The sequence below is a fragment of the Vulpes vulpes genome, chromosome 13 (assembly GCF_048418805.1).
Source record: "Vulpes vulpes isolate BD-2025 chromosome 13, VulVul3, whole genome shotgun sequence".
Classification (NCBI taxonomy): Eukaryota; Metazoa; Chordata; class Mammalia; order Carnivora; family Canidae; genus Vulpes; species Vulpes vulpes.
In genome coordinates this window covers 137,011,865-137,031,100 of record NC_132792.1, presented here as the reverse complement: position 1 = coordinate 137,031,100, position 19,236 = coordinate 137,011,865, and the positions used below count along the sequence as shown (strand labels likewise).

The 19,236-nt window shown below is 36.0% G+C and overlaps 1 protein-coding gene across 5 annotated transcripts in view; it reads left to right on the top strand.

Moving 5' to 3' along the window:
* COP1 (COP1 E3 ubiquitin ligase) overlaps window positions 1-19,236 on the top strand; it is a 247,303-nt gene that overhangs the window by 12,754 nt on the left and 215,313 nt on the right. For all 5 annotated transcript variants that reach the window (XM_072733092.1, XM_072733089.1, XM_072733091.1 and 2 more), the window contains exons 2-3: window positions 9,116-9,175; window positions 17,600-17,697. In XM_072733092.1, the coding sequence (XP_072589193.1) occupies window positions 9,116-9,175; window positions 17,600-17,697 (158 nt within the window). The remainder of the gene's footprint in view (window positions 1-9,115; window positions 9,176-17,599; window positions 17,698-19,236) is intronic.

Genomic DNA, 19,236 nt, shown 5'->3' with positions numbered 1-19,236 from the left:
TAAAATCTTTATTCCAAGTATAATTGTGTATTTGGTTATGTCTCCATTTAATTCTGTCAGCTTTTGCTTTGTGTATTTTGAAGTTTTGTTAGTAGGACACACACATTTATAGGTGGCGATTTGGGACACCTGGGTGGCTCAGAGGTTGAGGTCTGCCTTCGGTTCAGGAAGTAATCCCGGGAATTGGGATCAAGTTCTGCATCGGGCTCCATGCAAGGAGCCTGCGTCTCTCTTTGCCTTTGTCTGTGCCTCTTTCTCTCTGTCTCTCATGAATAAATAAATAAATAAATCTTTAAAAAAAAAAAAAGAAAAAGAAATAGAGGTGGTGAATTGGTAACCTTTTCATTCTCAAATGTCCCTCTTTATTCCTGGTAATATTTGTTGTGATATCTAATTGGTGTAATGTTAATACAGCTTTTCCACCTTTTTATAAGTGGTAACATGGTATGTTTTTTTGGTCCTTCATTCATTTTTTTTTTTAAGATTTTATTCATGGAGGCATCCTATTCCTTTTATTAAAAAATTTAATGTAAAATTGATAGCTCATAAAATTCACCATTGCAACCAGTTAATGTTTACGATTCACTAGTTTTTAATACATTCCTGGTATTGTGCAACCATTAGCACTATCTATTCCAGAACATGTTTGTCACCCCAAGGGGGAAACCCTATACTCATTAAATAGTCACTGCCCTTCTCTTCCCTTGGCAACCACTTTCTCTCACTTTTTCTAATTTGCTTTCTCTCTTTACAGATTTGCCTCTTCTGGACACTTCATATAAGTAGATTCATACAATATGTGGTCTTTTGTGTCTGGCTTAGCATATATTTTTAAGCTTAATCTGTATTGTAGTGTGTATCACTTCATGGCTGAATAATATTCCATTATATCAATAGACCGTGCTTTATCCATTCATGAGATGATGGATATTTGGGTTGTTTCCATTTTTTATTTATTATGAATAATGTTCTTATGAATATTTGTGTAGAAGATTTTGTTTGAATATAATGTTCTCCAGGCTCTGTATTATTTACCTAGGAGCATAATTACTAAAGTCATACGGTAATTCTGTGTTAAACATTTTGAAGAACTGCCAAACTGTTTTCCACAGAGGCTGCACCATTTTACATTCCTATCAGTAGTATGCAAGAGTTTAAATTTCTCCACATCCTCACCAACATATATTTTAAAAAAATTATAGTCAACATAGTGCATGTAAAGTATCTCATTGTGGCTTTGATTTATTTTCCCATATTGACTAGTGATATTGAACATCTTTTTATGGGCTTATTGGCTTATTACTTTTTAAAGGTTGTATTTTGATCTTTTTTTTTTTTTTTGTATTTTGTTTTTGTTTTTGTTTTTTTTTGTTTTTAATTTTTATTTATTTATGATAGGAACACAGTGAGAGAGAGAGGCAGAGACACAGGCAGAGGGAGAAGCAGGCTCCATGCACCGGGAGCCCGACGTGGGATTCGATCCCGGGTCTCCAGGATTGCGCCCTGGGCCAAAGGCAGGCGCCAAACCGCTGCGCCACCCAGGGATCCCTTTTTTTTGTATTTTGATCTTCAGTAGTTAACTTGGGTCAGTCAGTAGTATACTTCTTCTATACTAGAGCCAAAATAGAGTTCAGAGCAAAGTCATGGTCTGGCTTTTACATTTTGGTTGAATGCACACGTGTGCATGAGGTGGAGAGGGGCAGAGGGAGAAGCGGGGTAGGGTGCCTGTTCAGCAGGGAGCCCTACATGTTCAATCCCAGGACCCCAGGATCATGACCTGAGCCAGATGCTTAACTGACTGAGCCACACAGGTGACTGTGTAATGTTGGTTTTTGAATGCAATTAAATGACAGAGATAACCTTTTGGCAAGCTTAAGTTTGTACGATATATCAAATGCCTTCAGTTTTTGGTAGTGGGTATGGAAATACCTTCACCAGAGCTATTGGATTTTCTGTCTTCTGTTTATTTTCTTTTTGTGTTTTCATTTAGATAATGTCTATTGACCTATCTTCACATTCACAACTTCTTACCTTGTGTTTCCGGTATTGATGAGTCCATGTCAGTAATGCTTTGTATTTGATGTGGTTTTTAAAATTTCTAGGAATTGCATTTTACTTTCTCTTATGAATTCATATTTCTTGTTGTATTTTCAGGTACTGTATTCTTTTAACTGGTTCTTTGTATGTCTTCCGTTTCCCTCATACTTCTGTGATCCTTTAAATCTGGAGCATATTTGTAATAAATGTTTTGAAGTCTTTTCTGCTAATTCCATTATGTATTTTTTGTTCCTATTGACTGGTTTTCCTCCTTTTTATGGTCCACATTTTCCTGCTATTTTCCATGCCTAGTAATTTTTTTTTTTTGATAGTGGACAGTAATGGACATTGCCATTACTAAATGCTGAATTTTATTTTTTTCCTTTACAGAGTATCAGACTTTGTTCTGGCAGGAAGCGAAGTTCTTTGTAGATCAGTTTAATCTTTTTGAGTATTTTTTAATTAAATTTTTTTGTAATAAAACTTTATTTTGAGAAAATTATAGATTCACATGCATTTGTTATAAAAATTGGATTTTGAGGATGGCTGATGAGTCCTTTTTCTAGAGCTAGTTTAGCTCCGCTACTAATGACTCTTCTGGATTTTCTATTAAGTGCCCTGCATTTTATAGTTTCTTGGTCATTTTTAACTGATCTTGTAGGGTTTTTGCCCTGGGTACATATGACTAGTATTCAGCAAAAGACTTAAAAATCCAGTGTAGATTTCTAAAATTCTTTCCCTCAAAGATCTCAGTACTGTGCTGTTTAGTGTCCAGTGTCTGAAAGCAATTTTTCATTTATCCCTCCTCTCCCTCTAGTATTCTAAGTATATACATAGCAAGAGGGTAAGTCAGCTTGCAGTTAAATTTTCACAAGTGCAGAGTGAGCTGATTGTATTTCATATTGTCCTTTGGCCAACCCAAGGGTCCTCTCTTGCTTTTATTTTACTTTGTCTTAATTTTTTGACTCTAAGTTGAACTTTTTTCTTCTTTTATACTTTGACATATCTGAAAACTGGATGGTATTTTTTTTGGATGATATATGGTGGAATTAAAAAAAATTCCCATTTGCAGGGTGGCAGTTGGAGGTAGCGTCATGTAGTCACTTCATGTAGATGTGTAAACACAGAAAACATCTGCCTCAAAACTTGAATATAGGTTTCAGCGGACTGGAAGAAAGTCTCTGAGACAATTGTGAATTATTGTTTTATTCCTTATGAACTAAATATTTATATGTGGGAGTGAAGGGTGGAGGAGGTTCTAGGATGAGGTATAAATTAGACATGTTTAGCAACATTCCTAAAGCTGGTGTCAGATGTAGGTTAGCTGGCCAAATGTAAACCTGGTTTAAGATCCCAGTACCAATAGCATTTAGTTCTGTCTTAGATTCTCTGAATAAATTTTACCTGATCAAAGTAGTGGAGAATATTGTGTGGAAAAATCTGGGTATCAGTGACTTAGTCAAAAGTGGTTCAGGAAAGTTAGACCCCAAAGAATGAGAATTTTGTAGGAAAATTCTAATCATGTGCATGTGCATATTTTTTTCCACAACAGGGTCATGATAAGACTTGTTTCAGTCTTAAAGAGTGTTTTAGAGAAGCATAGAGGCTCCTGGGTATCTCTGCAGGTTAAGTGTCTACCTTCAGCTCAGGTCATGACCTCAGGGTCCTGGGATAGCGTCAGGCTCCCTGCTCAGCTGGAAGTCTACTTCTCTCTCCTTCTCTCTCTCCCTCTGCTTGTGCTCTCTCTTGCTCTTGCTCTCTCTTTCAAATAAGTAAATAAATTGTAATAAAAAAAAAAGAGAAGCATAAATCAAATTCCTAGCTGGTAAGAAAGTATTATTATAGTTTATTTAGCAGAATAAACTTCTTTTTTAGTAGTATAATAGTACATCTTACTATTTTTTTAAGAAGGGGGAGTGGTAGAGAGAATCTCAAGCTTGGAGCCTAACTCAGGGCTCAGTGTTACCACCCTGAGATCATGGTCTGAAAAGAAATCAAGAGTCTGGACTAAGACCAGTCTGTTAAGACATTTTGTATCTTGCTTCTGAGCTTCAGTTAATGCAGCATGAAACAGAGATGTGATGGTATTTTCACGTAAACTTATAAACATATTTACTTAGGGAACAGAAATATCTTTTTCTTCAAATCTTAAAAATGCTTTATTAGGAAGAGCTGTTTAAAAGGTTGGTATGTTAATATCTAGACCTTCTGTGGTAGAAAATTTGGATATTTGCTACTGTGTATGCAACAATTGAGTTTTAGAAATTAATCAGTGTAGGTAGGGGACTACAGAGTTTCACTCAGACAGTTTTTTTTTTTTAAACCAAAATACCATATGAAGTAATTGACAGTGTGGTATTACAGAAAGAATAAACAGATCAAGTAGTAAAGAATGGAGAACTCCAAAATAGACCAGTATAGTTAACTGATCTTTGACAAAGGAGCAGCAAAGACAATACAAAAAAGAGGTTTTTTAGGCGCTTGGGTGGCTCATTCGGTTAAGCATCCTTCTTCCTATTCTTGATCTCAGCTCAGGTCTTGACCTTGGGTTGTGAGTTCTACCAACCTCACTACCTACTAGAAAGAGAGAGAGAGAAAAGATGGTCCATTCATTCATTCATCTTATTTATTTATTTATTTATTTATTCAAACATAAACATATAAATATAAACAAAATATTTATATTTTTAAAAATATATAAATAAATATAAATATTTTAATAAATATATAACATAAATAAAATAATTATTTATTTATATGAATATAAACATTTATATGTATATAAATATAAATAATTATTAATTAATTAATTGATTAATTATTTTTAAAATATTTTATTCATGAGAGACACAGAGAGAGAGAGAGAGAGAGAGAGAGAGGCAGAGACACACAGGCAGAGAGAGAAGCAAGCTCCATGCTGGGCGCCTGACATGGGACTCGATCCTGGGTCTCCAGGACCATGACCCAGGCGGAAGGCAGTGCTAAACCGCTGAGCCACCGGGGCTGCCCAAGATGGTCTTTTTAAAAATTGTTTTATTTTTTTTATTTTATGATAGTCACACGGAGAGAGAGAGGCTGAGACACAGGCAGAGGGAGAAGCAGGCTCCATGCACCGGGAGCCCTACGTGGGATTCGATCCCGGGTCTCCAGGATCACGCCCTGGGCCAAAGGCAGGCGCCAAACCGCTGTGCCACCCAGGGATCCCCCAAGATGGTCTTTTTAATAAATGATGCTGAAATAACTGGACATCCACATATAAAAAAAAAAAAAAGGAATCTATACACAAGACCTTATACCATTCACTAAAATCAGCTAAAAATGCATCCCAGACCTAAGTGTAAAATGCAAAACTGTAAAACTCCTAGAAGATAACATAGGGGAAATCTAGATGACTTTGAATTTGGTTATGAGTTTTTAGGTGGAACACCAAAGGCATGATCTATAAAAAGGAGCAATAAATGGAATTTCTTTAAAATTAAAAATTTCTTTTTTAAAAGATATTATTTATTTATTCATGAGAGACAGAGAGAGAGAGAGAGAGAGAGGCAGAGACATAGGCAGAGGGAGAAGCAGGCTCCATGTAGGGAGGCTGATGTGGGACTTGATCCTGGGTCTCCAGGATCAGGCCCTGGGCTGAAGGCAGCGCCAAACCGCTGAGCCACCCGGGCTGCCCTAGAATTAAAAATTTCTGCTCTGTGAGAGATACTGTTAAGAGAATGGAAGGATTAGCCACAGCTCAGGAGAATATATTTGTATAAGACATATCTCATATAAAACTTTTATCTAAAATATACAAAGAACCCTTAAAACTGAACAGTAAGAAAACAACCTGATTAAAAAAATGAATCAAAGACTTCAACATACACCTCACCAAAGATACATCGATGGCAAATAAGCATATGAAAACATTATGTTCCATATCGTATGTCATCAGGAAAATGCAAATCAAAACAATGAGGTATTAATATACACCTTTTAGAATGGTTATAATTTAGAGGACTGACTACACCAGTTGCTGAGGAGAATAGGAAGCAACAGGAAGTCTAGCTCTTTGCTGATAGGAATGAAAAAATGGTACTGGTGCCTTTTGGAAGACAGTTTGGTGGTCTCTTACAAAACTAAACATACTTTTACCATACAAATTTTGTTGTTACCCATTGGTATTTACCCACAGGAGTTGAAAGCTTATGAATACACAGAAACCTGCCATTGGATGCTTATAACAGCTTATTTATAATTCCCAAATCTCGGAGCAACCAAGAAGTTCTTTAGAAGGTGAATGGATAAATACAGTGTGGTACATCCAGACAATGAATATTATTCAGCATTAAGAAGAAATGAGGTATCAAGCTTTGAAAAGATACAGAGAAATCTTAAAGCCGTATTGCAAAATGGAAGAAGCCAATCTGAAAAGGCTACATACTGTATGATCCCAACTCTATGACATTCTAAAGTAGACACAACTGGAGACAGTCAAAAGATCAGTGATTGTGGATGAGGAGAGAGAGAGGAGTAGGCAGAGCAAGAGGATTTTTAGGCCAGTGAAAAATAATCTTTTTATTACAATGATGAATATATATCAATATGCTTTGGTTCAAACACATAGAATGTACAATATGAAGAGTGAATCTTAAGGTTAAGTGTGGACTTTGTAATTGTGATGTGTCAGTGTAAATTCATCTTTGGGGCAAAGTATACCATTCTGGTGAGTGATGTTGATAATGGCAAAAGATATGCATATGTTTAGGACATCAAATATATGGGAAATCTCTGTATCTTCCTTTCAGTTTTGTTGTGAACCTAAAACTACTCTAAAAAAGGTCTTTAATTAAAAGGGGAAGATGTAAATGTTGCTTCCACTATGGGTTTTGAGCCTTAAGACATCTGCCTGAGCACCCAGTAGCCAACTGTACATATAAAGTAAAATCTGTCCTTCCCAGATCTGTTCTTCAGCACCCTTCAGCCACAAACTGGGCTCACAGAGCAGTTTACATAGCTCATCCACATGCTCTTAGGGGGGAACTGTAGCCTGAACTCCATCAAGCAGGAACAAGATGAACTTTGTTTCAAAAGAGAAATTACCACATCTCCATGTTTAGTAGACCTCCTTTTTTTCTAAATCCAGCAGAGTAAAGGCTGACAAAACCAACACAGTCTAAGCCAACTCACTATATGTGGTAAAACTCTGAGCTTGTGCAACATTGGGATTTTATTTTATTTTATTTTATTTTATTTTATTTTATTTTATTTTATTTTATTTATTTATTTATTTTTTTTATGATAGTCACAGAGAGAGAGAGAGAGAGAGGCAGAGACATAGGCAGAGAGAAGCAGGCTCCATGCACCGGGAGCCCGATGTGGGATTCGATCCTCGGTCTCCAGGATCGCGCCCTGGGCCAAAGGCAGGCGCCAAACCGCTGCGCCACCCAGGGATCCCCCAACATTGGGATTTTATAACTATTTTTATGATTTCATATTCTAAGATAGTATTTATGCCCAGGAAATTTTTCTTGAAGAAATGAGTGAATTTTTATTTTATAATTTAAATGTATCATTAATAAGGATTGGATATGTATGCCAGTAACAGAAAACTTGATAAATACTGCCTTAAACAAGTGAAGATTTACTTTTCTCATATAATTTGAAGTCCAGAGGTAGGCAGTCCATAGATGATGCAGCTGCTTAAGGGTGTCATCAAGGAACCTATATTCCTAGCTTACGGTTTTTATCTTCGTAGTCAGAAGATGGCTATTGTGGAGTGCCTGGCTGGCCCCATCCGTTAAGTGGCTTATTCTTGATTTGGCTCAGATCATGATCTTATTTAGCATCATGGGATTGAGCCCTTTGTCAGGCTTTGCACTCAGTGGGGAATCTGCTTTTATATTCCCCCTCTCTTCCTCTGCCCCCACTTTTTTGCGCTCCCTCTCTCAAACAAATCCTAAAAAATAAAAAATAAGAAGATGGCTATTTTCTCTCTGGAGACTTCATCAGAGTTTTCAGAAGGAAAAGAAAGATAAATGGAAATATCTTTATAAGACTTTGTATTTTTCTGGTAGATAGTGGTCTCTCTGTGATTAATAACTACCTTTTGTTGGCCAGAACTATATTGGTATGACTTGGTATTTAACTCATTGTATCTGGAATTAGCATAGAATGGTGGTTAAGAGCATAGACATAAGGTTGAAAAATCATAATCATTTAACTGTGTGTATGTAATCATCTAACTTTATAACTGTAAAATTTTTGTGCCTTAATTTGCCTCTATTAAATGTATTTAGTAATATGTACCTACAAACCCTTTGTTGAAAAGATTAGAGTTAATATATATCATTTTTAAATTGTACTATTTTAAGTATTAGTTATAATTTACTATCTTCATTATATAGAAGAGTTATTGATATTGGAATTGTAATTTATAAACTTAGGGAGCTAGTTTTTTTAAATACTAAATGAAATAGCATTTGGATTAGGTGCTTTTGAGTACAGGGATAGTTGAAAAAGACGGTAGAACTCTAAGGACTACTTGTGACTGTATTGCAATACTGTATTATTAAAATATGCATTATTGCATGGAACTTTAAGGACTCTTGTGACTATGGATGCGTAAAAGTACTGGGGTCATTTTAATTTACTCATTTAATTTATCTTAAAGCTTGATGACCTATTTTTTTATATTTATTTGTTTATTTAAATTTTTAAAGGTTTTGTTTATTCATGAAAGACAGACAGAGAGAGAGAGAGAGAGAGGCAGAGAGACACAGGCAGAGGGAGAAGCAGGCTCCATGCAGGGAGCCCCATGTGGGACTTGATCCGGGGACTCCAGGATCACGCCCTGGGCCAAAGGCAGGCGCTAAACCGCTGAGCCACCCAGGGATTCCTGAGCTTGATGACTGTTAGGGCTTCTTGAATAAATTGTTGTCTTACCACCAATCCCCTAAAGCACCTTTAACTCAACAGAAATTCTTGATAGATGTTTGAAGACTAGCTATGTTATTGATAAATGATTTTGTTGGTATTGTAACCTGCCTTGTCAATTTATAATCACTCTACTGAAAAAAAATTTCCATTTTCTTTTTAGCCCTATCTGCTTTGATATGATTGAGGAAGCATACATGACGAAATGTGGCCACAGCTTTTGGTAAGATGATTTTATTTAGCAAAAGTATCTTGATTTCTAACTTGTGTGTAAATGCAGCCAGTGAGAAGTTATGTTTTTAAAATAATTTTGGTTATCTTGTAATTTCTTTGATCATTGTATTTTTACAGGTTAAGCAGCTCAAGGTAGTAAGCATATGGTTGGTGCACAATTTCTGTGAAATACTTAGATTTACTTACAGATGGATTTTAAAACTTTTGGGTTGATTAATTATTATAGAGTTTTGATTGCTGTTTTAGAAAATTGAAGGGTGCTGGGTAATTAGAATGAAGCATGAAGCATCTTTAACTCACTTGTGGAGATAAGTATGAGGCCCAGTAAAGGATGTTAGAAAGTCATGGGAAAAAGATATAGGGGATTAAAAAGACATATGTTTTCTACTTTAACAGTTTGCAGTGTTATCTTTAGTTGTTTAGTCTTGTATAATATGTCACATTAATCAGTATATTTAAAAGGTTTTTAATTGTGGTAAAATTCACATTACGTAAAATTTACTGTCTTAACCATTTTTAAATTGAGTAATGTTTGTTTGCATTGTTGTGCAATCTCTAGCATTTATCTTGCAAAACTGAAACTTTATACTCTTTAAGTAACTCTCCATTCCCCTTCCCCCAGCCTCTGTCAATCACTATTTTACTTTGTTTCTGTGAATTTGATTATTCTAGATACCTCATATAAATGGCATCAAATAGTATTTGTATTTTTGTGACTGGCCTAATTTGCTTAGCATAAGGTCCTTAAGTTTCATCCTTGTAGCATATGTCAAAGTTTCCTCCCTTTTTAAGGCTGAATAGTGTTCCATTGCATGTATATAAACTCTGTTTTATTTGTTCATTTATCTGTTCATTTGTTAAGAATGATGCTTTGAACATTGATGTATAAATATCTTCTTGAGATCCTGGTTTCAGTTCTTTTGGATATATACTCAGAAGCAGAATGGCTATTTCATACGGTAGTTCTATATTTAATATTTTGAGGAATCTACATACTGTTTTCTGTAGTTGCTGTACCATTTTACGTTTCTCCCAGAAGTACACAAGAGTTCCAGTTTTTGCACATCTTCTCCAACACTTGTCATTTTCTTTCTTTTTTTAATGGTAGCCACCCTAATGGTTGTGTAATCGGTGTTTAATTCCTTTTATTTATTTATTTTTGTGTTTTTTTGTTTGGGAGTGGCGTATTATATTTGCAGTCAATCATGTCCATAAATTATTTATACACTGTTGATACAGTATTTTTGGCTTAGTATTTCTTTTGTGTTCTAATAGTCCCTGTATTCTAATTCATATTGAAGTTAGACCCATAATTTTATTCTGAAGTTGAATGTAATATCTGGTATTGATATTCACTAGTCAAGTACTGGGTGTTATTACCAGTTTGTAAGTATCTTAGTTTGATTTGGAGCATGACACATCAGTGATAGGTATATCCAATCTGCTAGTCACTTGAGAAGAAGTTTAGAATAAAAATGGCTTTAGCTTGCACTGTTTTTTATTAAAATATAAGTTATTACAATAAGTAATATGTAGTCTTTGCTAAAAAACAACTTTTATTGTTCAGAAAGTTGTAACATGAAAAGTAAATGTCACCATTTTTCTAGTCTTTTTTTGTCTACTTCCTTAGATGTTATCACTGGCAAGGAGTGATGGTATATTCTTTCAGAATTTTTTTTGCCGGTTTCATAATTTTGATTTCCTGATATATCATTGCATTATATCCTTATAGTTCATAAATCACTTTCTGCTCCATATTGCTACGGTAATTCTGGTCATGTGTGTCTTGCTTTTAGATTGATACATGTATGGTCTTGATCTTAGGCTGATGGTTTAACAGTAGTGTTTCCTTGGGTCCATAATTGATCCAGTATTATAGCGTTCCATAGGAAACCATGTCCCTTCCTTAGAGATTTTTTTTTTTTAAATTTTTATTTATTTATGATAGTCACACACACACACAGAGAGAGAGAGAGAGAGAGAGAGAGAGAGGCAGAGACACAGGCAGAGGGAGAAGCAGGCTCCATGCACCGGGAGCCCGACGTGGGATTCGATCCTGGGTCTCCAGGATCGCGCCCTGGGCCAAAGGCAGGCGCCAAACCGCTGCGCCACCCAGGGATCCCCTCCTTAGAGATTTTGATTTTCATCTCTGGAAAATTGGGTGATTTAGATTAGGCTCTGTAAGCTTTGGTTGTATTGAATATTGGACCAGATAATTCTTTGTTGTGGGTGATTATCCTGGATATCGTAGATTGTTTAGCAGTATCCCTGGCCTCTACCCAGTAGCAGCCCCTTTCCTCACAAATATGACAACCAAAAATGTCTCCAGACATTTTTTTTTCAAGTTTTCTATTTTTTTTTTTTTTAAGATTTTTATTCATGAGACACACACAGAGAGAGAGACAGATCGAGAGAGAGAGAGAGAGAGAGAGAGAGAGAGAGGCAGAGACACAGGCAGAGGGAGAAGCAGTCTCCATGCAGGGAGCCCAACATGGGACTTGATCTCGGGTCTCCAGGATCATGCCCTGGGCTGAAGGCAGCACTAAACCGCTGAGCCACCCAGGCTGCCCTGTCTCCAGACATTGCCAGATATTCAGTAGGGGACAAAATTGCCCACATTTGAAAAATACTGATTAGGGAGCTAAAAGAGCAGGGTCTTGAAGTTGATAAATCAGGATTCTGGTTCTGGCCCTAAAACTTTACATTTGTCCAGTCACTCAGCTAGTCTCTCCTCCTCCTTTTTCTCTTCCCTCCTCCCTTTTCTCTTCTCTCTTCCTATTCCTTCACCACCTCTTTCATAGTTTTGCAGGTGTAAATGTTTGGTACAAATTATAAAGTGAGGAACTAATTTTTTCTAACTCCCCTCCTTTAATTTAAATTTCACTGTGACATTTTTAAAGGATGTGGAAGAGTCTCCTAAATCAGTGTAATATTCTTGCTTCACTGTATTGTGAAGTGTAATAAATTACTGATTGACTTTATAATTAAATAGGCCTGGCCTTTTCAATGAGTCCTATAGTCTTCATGGTGTGTCCTTAGGTCTTTGTTGGAAAACCCTACTGGTTTCTTAAATATCTGTTTTTTTCCTTCAAATGAAAATTGTTTAGACCCTTGTTATAATTCATGTTATAAGCTGATATGAATGTGTTTTATTTACTTATGTATTTAAAAGATTTTATTTATTTATGTGACAGAAAGCACAAGCAGGGGGAGCTGCAGGCAGAGAGAGAGGGAGAAGCAAAGCAGTCTCTTCACTGAGCAGGGAGTCCGATGTAGGGCGTAATCCCAGGACCCTGGGATCATGACCTGAGCTGAAGGCAGACACTTAATTGACTGAGCCACCCAGATAAATGTGTTTTAAGATACCTTCCAGAGAGCAGGTTTTGGTAGGATGGAGACCATAGGTTGACAGGAGCTAATAAACTTGGAGACTGGTAGTCCTATGTCAGGCTTGTGAAACCATGAGACATTTTGTACTTTAAAAGAAAAGCTCATAATTATTTACCCTGTCCTATCATGTGGGGCTGGTGTGACTTCAGTCGTTAATGGTAGCCTCTTGGATTAGATCTTCACTGACTTGAACGCTGGCTGGTAAACTGGAACTGAGCAGTGTTACCACTTCCAGGGTCCATCCAGATTATTAACACTAATCAGAACTGTTTATCTCACTTAAAAATGGTAACTCTTAATTTTTAACAGGGTGGAGACACTATTCCCACTTGAGAGTGAGTCTGCAGTTAGCTTTTGTCTAACCAAATTTAGTGATATGATAAAATCTAAAAAAACTGGCTTTTTTGTGATGTAGATGTAAGGTTTGGTCTTTCTCTTTGCTGCCTCCAGCTTGCACCACACACCTTGCTTCTCAGACCTCATGTCTACCAAGTTCTGAGTTACTATTCTGTTTCATTACAAATTAATTATAATTAATAGCACTCCTCGGTGTGGTCCATCTTCCAGCTATCTGCAGTCAGACAGATAGCTGTCTTTTGGGTATCTGCTTGTCTTTTGGGACTTCTAATTCATCATCTTGTACCTTGCTATTAGTCTTTCTTTATTCCTGGTTATTACGTAGGACCGTTGGTATAGATTTGTCCTTCCTGTTCTTGTTACAGTCCCCTTTTTTGCGAATTTTCTGATTATTCAGTTTTCTTTCTTTCTTTCTTTTTTTTTTTTTTTAAAGATTTTATTTATTTATGAGAGACACAGAAGGCAGAGACATAATAGGCAGAGAGAGAAGCAGGCTCCATGCAGGGAGCCCAGTGTGGGACACGATGGAGTCCCTCCCGGGACTGCAGGATTATGTCCTGAGCCAAAGGCAGACGTTCAACCACTGAGCCACCTAGGCATCCCTGGAATTACTATTTTTAAGAGTTTCAGTGTGAGTAGCTTTTGAAAACTTCTCAGGTAGACCCAAGATAGATATCCTTTTATCCCCCCTATTTTGATCACTAGTCTTCTTCTCCTTCTTTTGGTATACAAAATACCACATCTCAGGTGGGGTGATGGTAATTCTATTGAGTTACTGTGAAAGAAATAATTGAGAATTTCTAATGGTTATATGACCCAGAAGACAGCATGTTTCTTTTTTGTCTATATTTCTTCATGCATTCAACATTTATTTAGTTAAACTCTAACAGGATATTGTGCTAGACATTGAGGGTACAGAGATGAATTAAAACAAAGCCTTGCTTTGAATGAACAAATAGAAGAGGAGATGATAGACATATATACAGATAAATACAAAATGAGATAGTTACAATTTCTCAAACCAGGGCAGGTCTGCTTTGGGATGGTAGTGAGATATATCTTATTGTCATGTCAGTTTTACACAGTATGTAATTTGATGCATTTTCATTTTATAATGTAGATGGATATTGTCAATGCAATATGGAAAAGTCACTTGAACTTTTATTCCTGAGGACAGGTCCTTCTGGCTGTGTCCTAGACTGTTTTCTCTTCTAGGAGTGGATGGTGTGGTAGTAAATCTAATGACAAGGAATTAGGATGCTGAAGGATGATTAGGATGCTATAAATAGAGGAGGATATTCTACTGGGCTCTCGGATAATTTCTTGTCTGTTGACAGACTCTTTCACTGGATTAATGACTTAGCTTGTTCTCCTTGTCATATTATTTGTTCATTTCTAACAGTCATTTCTTTATAAAAGTCATTTGCTAAGATTTCAAATGTCCTTCTGCTTATCTGTCAACCCCTTCTCTCATCTTTCATAACAGTCCCCGATTCTCTACTTCATGACTTGGTTTATTTGAACTTGCAGATTTTTTTAATTTTTTAATTATTTTTTTAAACAAGTTAGTTTTTTTTTTTTTTTAAGATTTTATTTATTTATTCATGAGAGACACACAGAGAGAGGCAGAGACACAGGAAGAGGGAGAAGCAGGCTCCATGCAGGGAGCCAGATTGGGACTCGATCCTGGGTCTCCAGGATCACGCCCTGGGCTGAAGGCGGTGCCAAACCATCCGGGCTGCCCAGAACTTGCAGATTTTTTTAAAGGCTAAATCTTGTCATGTGAGAACATTTTTAGTAATAGGAACTCATTTCCATTTCCCCTAAGCAGACTGTGTTTCCATGTTGTAATTGCATACCTGCTTTATGTTTCTCCCTTGCAATAAAAATGAAAAAAAAAAATGTATATTATTTCCTTCATTGAAATGTCTATGTGGGAAATTTTCTGTTAGATATGGAGCCTATCTTGTGGTAATATGGTAATCGTAGCCTTGTCATAATTGCAACAGGTGATGTTATTATTTCTGGAACACTGTACAAGTCCTTTGTTTTATATATTTATATATGTTATATATATTTATAAATAAACTGTTATGTGCCAGCCATTTACTCTGATCTTTAAATCCTTGTGCTGTGCCAAAGACCCATCACTACATCAGTTTTCTATCATTACTTGAAAGTACCAAATGTGAGATGAGAAAGTTGTTGATAATTAGTAGAGAAACCTGATGGATGAAGGTTTCTGTTTTGGTAAGGTAGAATGAAGAAAGGGGCTTATAAAAATTAGCTTCAGTTTATAAAGCTGAAATAAATTTATAGTAATTTTTTAAAAAAGATTTTATTTATTCATGAGAGAGAGAGAGAGAGAGAGAGAGAGAGAGGCAGAGACATAGGCAGAGAGAGAAGCAGGCTCCATGCAGGGACTTGATGTGGGACTTGATCCAGGGACTCCAGAATTATACCTTGGGCCAAAGGCAGGCGTTCAGCCGCTGAGCCACCCAGGTGTCCCAGATTTATAGTAATTTGGATACAGAATAAAATATGTTATCTTTTTAGGAATCTTCTTTATAAATCAGCCTTGTAATTTCTTACAAATATTTTTTTCTGATAGTAACAATGCTTTTTTTTTTTTTTTAAATTCATTTGAGAGAGAACAAGAATGGAGCAAAAACAGGAGAAGGGGCAGAGAGAGAGTGAGAAGCAGACTCCCTGCTGAGCAGGGAGCCTGACCTGGGGATTTGTCCCAGGATGCTGAGAGATGGGAGCTGAAGGCAGATGCTTAACCATCTGAGCCACCCGGGAGTCCTGAGCAATGCGTTTTTATTTTTTATTTTTTTAAAGATTTTATTTATTTATTCATAGACACAGAGAGAGGGGCAGAGACACAGGCAGAGGGAGAGGGAGAAGCAGGCTCCATGCAGGAAGCCCAATGTGGGACTCGATCCCAGGTCTCCAGGATCACACCCCAGGCTGCAGGCGGCGCCAAACCGCTGCACCACCGGGCTGCCCGCAATGTGTTTTTACTATAGAAACTTGTAGATATCTACAAAGAAAAAGTTTCCCATAAATTTTATGACCCAGAGAAATATACTGTTAACATTATGATGAATGTCTTTTTTGTTTTATTTTAAATGTACACATATGCAATTTTTTAAAAACAGTAACGAGATTGTGCTGTATCCACTGTGTTCGAAATTTTCCTTTTTAGTCTGTAAAAAGTGATACAAAAATAAATAAATAAAAAAGTGATACGGTGACTTTTTTCTAATGTCAATTTGATATTTCTCTGTGGCTTAATGGAACTGTATATATATATGTATGTATGTATGTATATATTTTAAAGATTTTGTTTATTAATGAGAGAGAGAGAGAGAGAGAGAGAGAGAGAGGCAGAGACATGGATAGAGTGAGAAGTAGGCTCCATGCAGGGAGCCTGGTGTGGGACTCAATCCCAGAACTCCAGGATTATGCCCTGAGCCAAAGGCAGATGACCAACCATCCCTGATGGAGCAATATTTAAAAAGTTTTTTTTAATTATAAACCAGTATGTAATTGTAAAAACTCAAACATTAATATATATATATATATATTTTTAAATTTCTTTTTAATTTTTATTTATTTATGATAGTCACAGAGAGAGAGAGAGAGGCAGAGACATAGGCAGAGGGAGAAGCAGGCTCCATACACCGGGAGCCCGATGTGGGATTCGATCCTGGGTCTCCAGGATCGCGCCCTGGGCCAAAGGCAAGCGCCAAACCGCTGCGCCACCGTAAGGAAGGAAAACTTTCTTGTAATTCCCTTTCTTTAGCTATAACTGCTAATAGTTATTAGTTTTCATGGCATATAGTTACGTATTACAGTATGATTATTTTTTGGTATATGTTGTATTGGATTGGTGTTTACAAAATTATTCAGTGTCCAAGTGTTTTCGTGCTTCTAATTTATTTTCCTATTTTCAGATAATAATTGAATTGAACACCTATCTACATACCTCTGTTCATTTCCTTAGGATAAATTCCTAGAAAGAAAATTACATCAAAGGGTGTTATACAGTTTTAAGGTTTTCTATACATTTTGCCTCCTGGAAAGGCTATGGCAGTTACATATCCTTCAGCAATATATGAAGTTGTTTGTACTGACATGTGCTCATTAACATGTGATTGTATTTTCTTAAATTTTCCATTCTGTTTGGTAAAAACTAGTATATAGTTTAAAACCAGTTATTTTTATCCTACTGAAGGTGATGATTTTCTCATGCTCATTGACTGTGTTGTTGATTTTTCTGTGCTCTTTTCTTTTTTTATTTGAATGTTTTTTTGTATTAAGGATATCATCAAGAACATAGTCTATTTGCTTAATTAAATCATAGGCATTTGCTTTTCTTGGGTGTTATGTAGTACTTAAATTGTGTAAACTTAGAAGTATATTTTTTAAATATTCTGTATCTAGTAGACTTGTTATTCAAGTTTATTTTTAAATATTCTGCATACTGTTATCTAATAAATGCTCTGTGTAACTTTATTATGATAAAATATATTGAAATAAATTCAATAGCGAATTACTTGTTTTAAATGAGAACTAGAAATCTAATAGGCATTATTTTGTGACCACTTTATTAATTCTTCACTGGTTTAATGAACCTTATTTTATTTTTTTCTGCTAATAGCTACAAGTGTATTCATCAGAGTTTGGAGGATAATAATAGATGTCCCAAGTGTAACTATGTTGTGGATAATATTGACCATCTGTATCCTAATTTCTTGGGTGAGTCTTTGGAATGATTCTTTATTTTTTAAAATATCCTATCCCCAAAAGTGTGTGGTGGCACTGATTTATTTGGAAAACCGTGTAGGGGTAAAGCAAATCTTTCTTTCCTACTCACCTGGGTGCTTTCCCCAGTCTTCATTACTTTGTGACAGAATTTCCATACCATGTAATGTTAGTACTATATTATGTTATTTTAAGTTTCATGAAAGGAGAAAAATCGACTGACACAACTCTTAGTTTCTTGTACAGGTGACTGGACAGAATGTGAGGCTACAGAATGCCAGAGTTCAGAATACCTCTGTCTTTATACAGTGTGGTGCATTCCTGCTGGTTGTGCTTCTGGTGTGTAAGGGAGTCAAAGGAGGAAAGTGTTAATGGAAAGGGTGAAGGGGGGTGCGTAAAAAAAAACCCCTGGGGGTAATTGGATTCCTGAATAGGCGAAGAGCCTCTGTGACCTGGGAGCAGGCAATTGAAAAGTAAGGACTTGGAGTAGAATTTAGGGAAAGAAGAAATATTTGAGTGGTGTGATAGATACTCTGTAGGACTGGACTTTATGGGCTAAGTTGGGTATAAGGGAAATGAAAAGTCTGGCAAAGCAGAAACCTTTGTCCGTGAACTTGGAAACATGGATTGATGCTGCTGAGCAGGCTCTAGAATCATTTTTCTATCAGTTGTAACATTGGAAAACTTCTTTTGGAATGGCTAAATACAGAAAGGAATCTAATCTTCTGACAATTTTTGTGTTAAATAAAATTTCCAGGCAACATTCTCTAATGAATCCAAAAGTTGGAGATTCTTTAATCTGAATTTCTAACTCGAGGGAACATTATATATTAGTATGGAAGGAGTTTTAAAAGTACTGTTTTTGTTAGAAGGTGATTTCATACATTAAGTATGTATTCTTATATATATCCAGTAAATAGCACAGTCATACCTTATTGATTTCTGAGCTAGAAATTATCTTGATGATGATCTAGTTTTTTAACATTCTCTTTTTATGGTTAAAAATTTTGGTTTTGGATGAGTGGATTGTAAGTATTTTATGTCCATATTTGAAGTCTCTTAGAGTGCTGCTTCTTAATGTGATTATGTATGTCAGCCATGGAAATAACATTTTATCCTTATACATCTTTTCCTGTTTTTCTGCCCATCATCCATTCCAGTGTTTACCATTTGTACAATATTAATCAAATTCATAAGTTCCCACATTAGGTAGTTAGGGACTTAATATGTATCCTGTGCATTCAGGATGCTCTTGAGATCTGTTACTGAACATGGAATTCTACTTTTTTTCCCCCTTTACTGAAAGGGGGAAAAAAAACTTCTAACTTAACTTATTTCTAACTTAAGTTCTAACTTATTTCATTTCCATTGCTTCAGTTTGAGATTACATGATTTATTTGTGTAGTGCCTGTCATTCTTGGTTGGGATTAGGACTTGAACCTTTTGAAATAATTTTAGATTTCTTCTTGAGCATGGTAAAACAAGTATATGTTTTACAATTTTGAAGGCATTAGATAGCTTTGCACTTCTTTT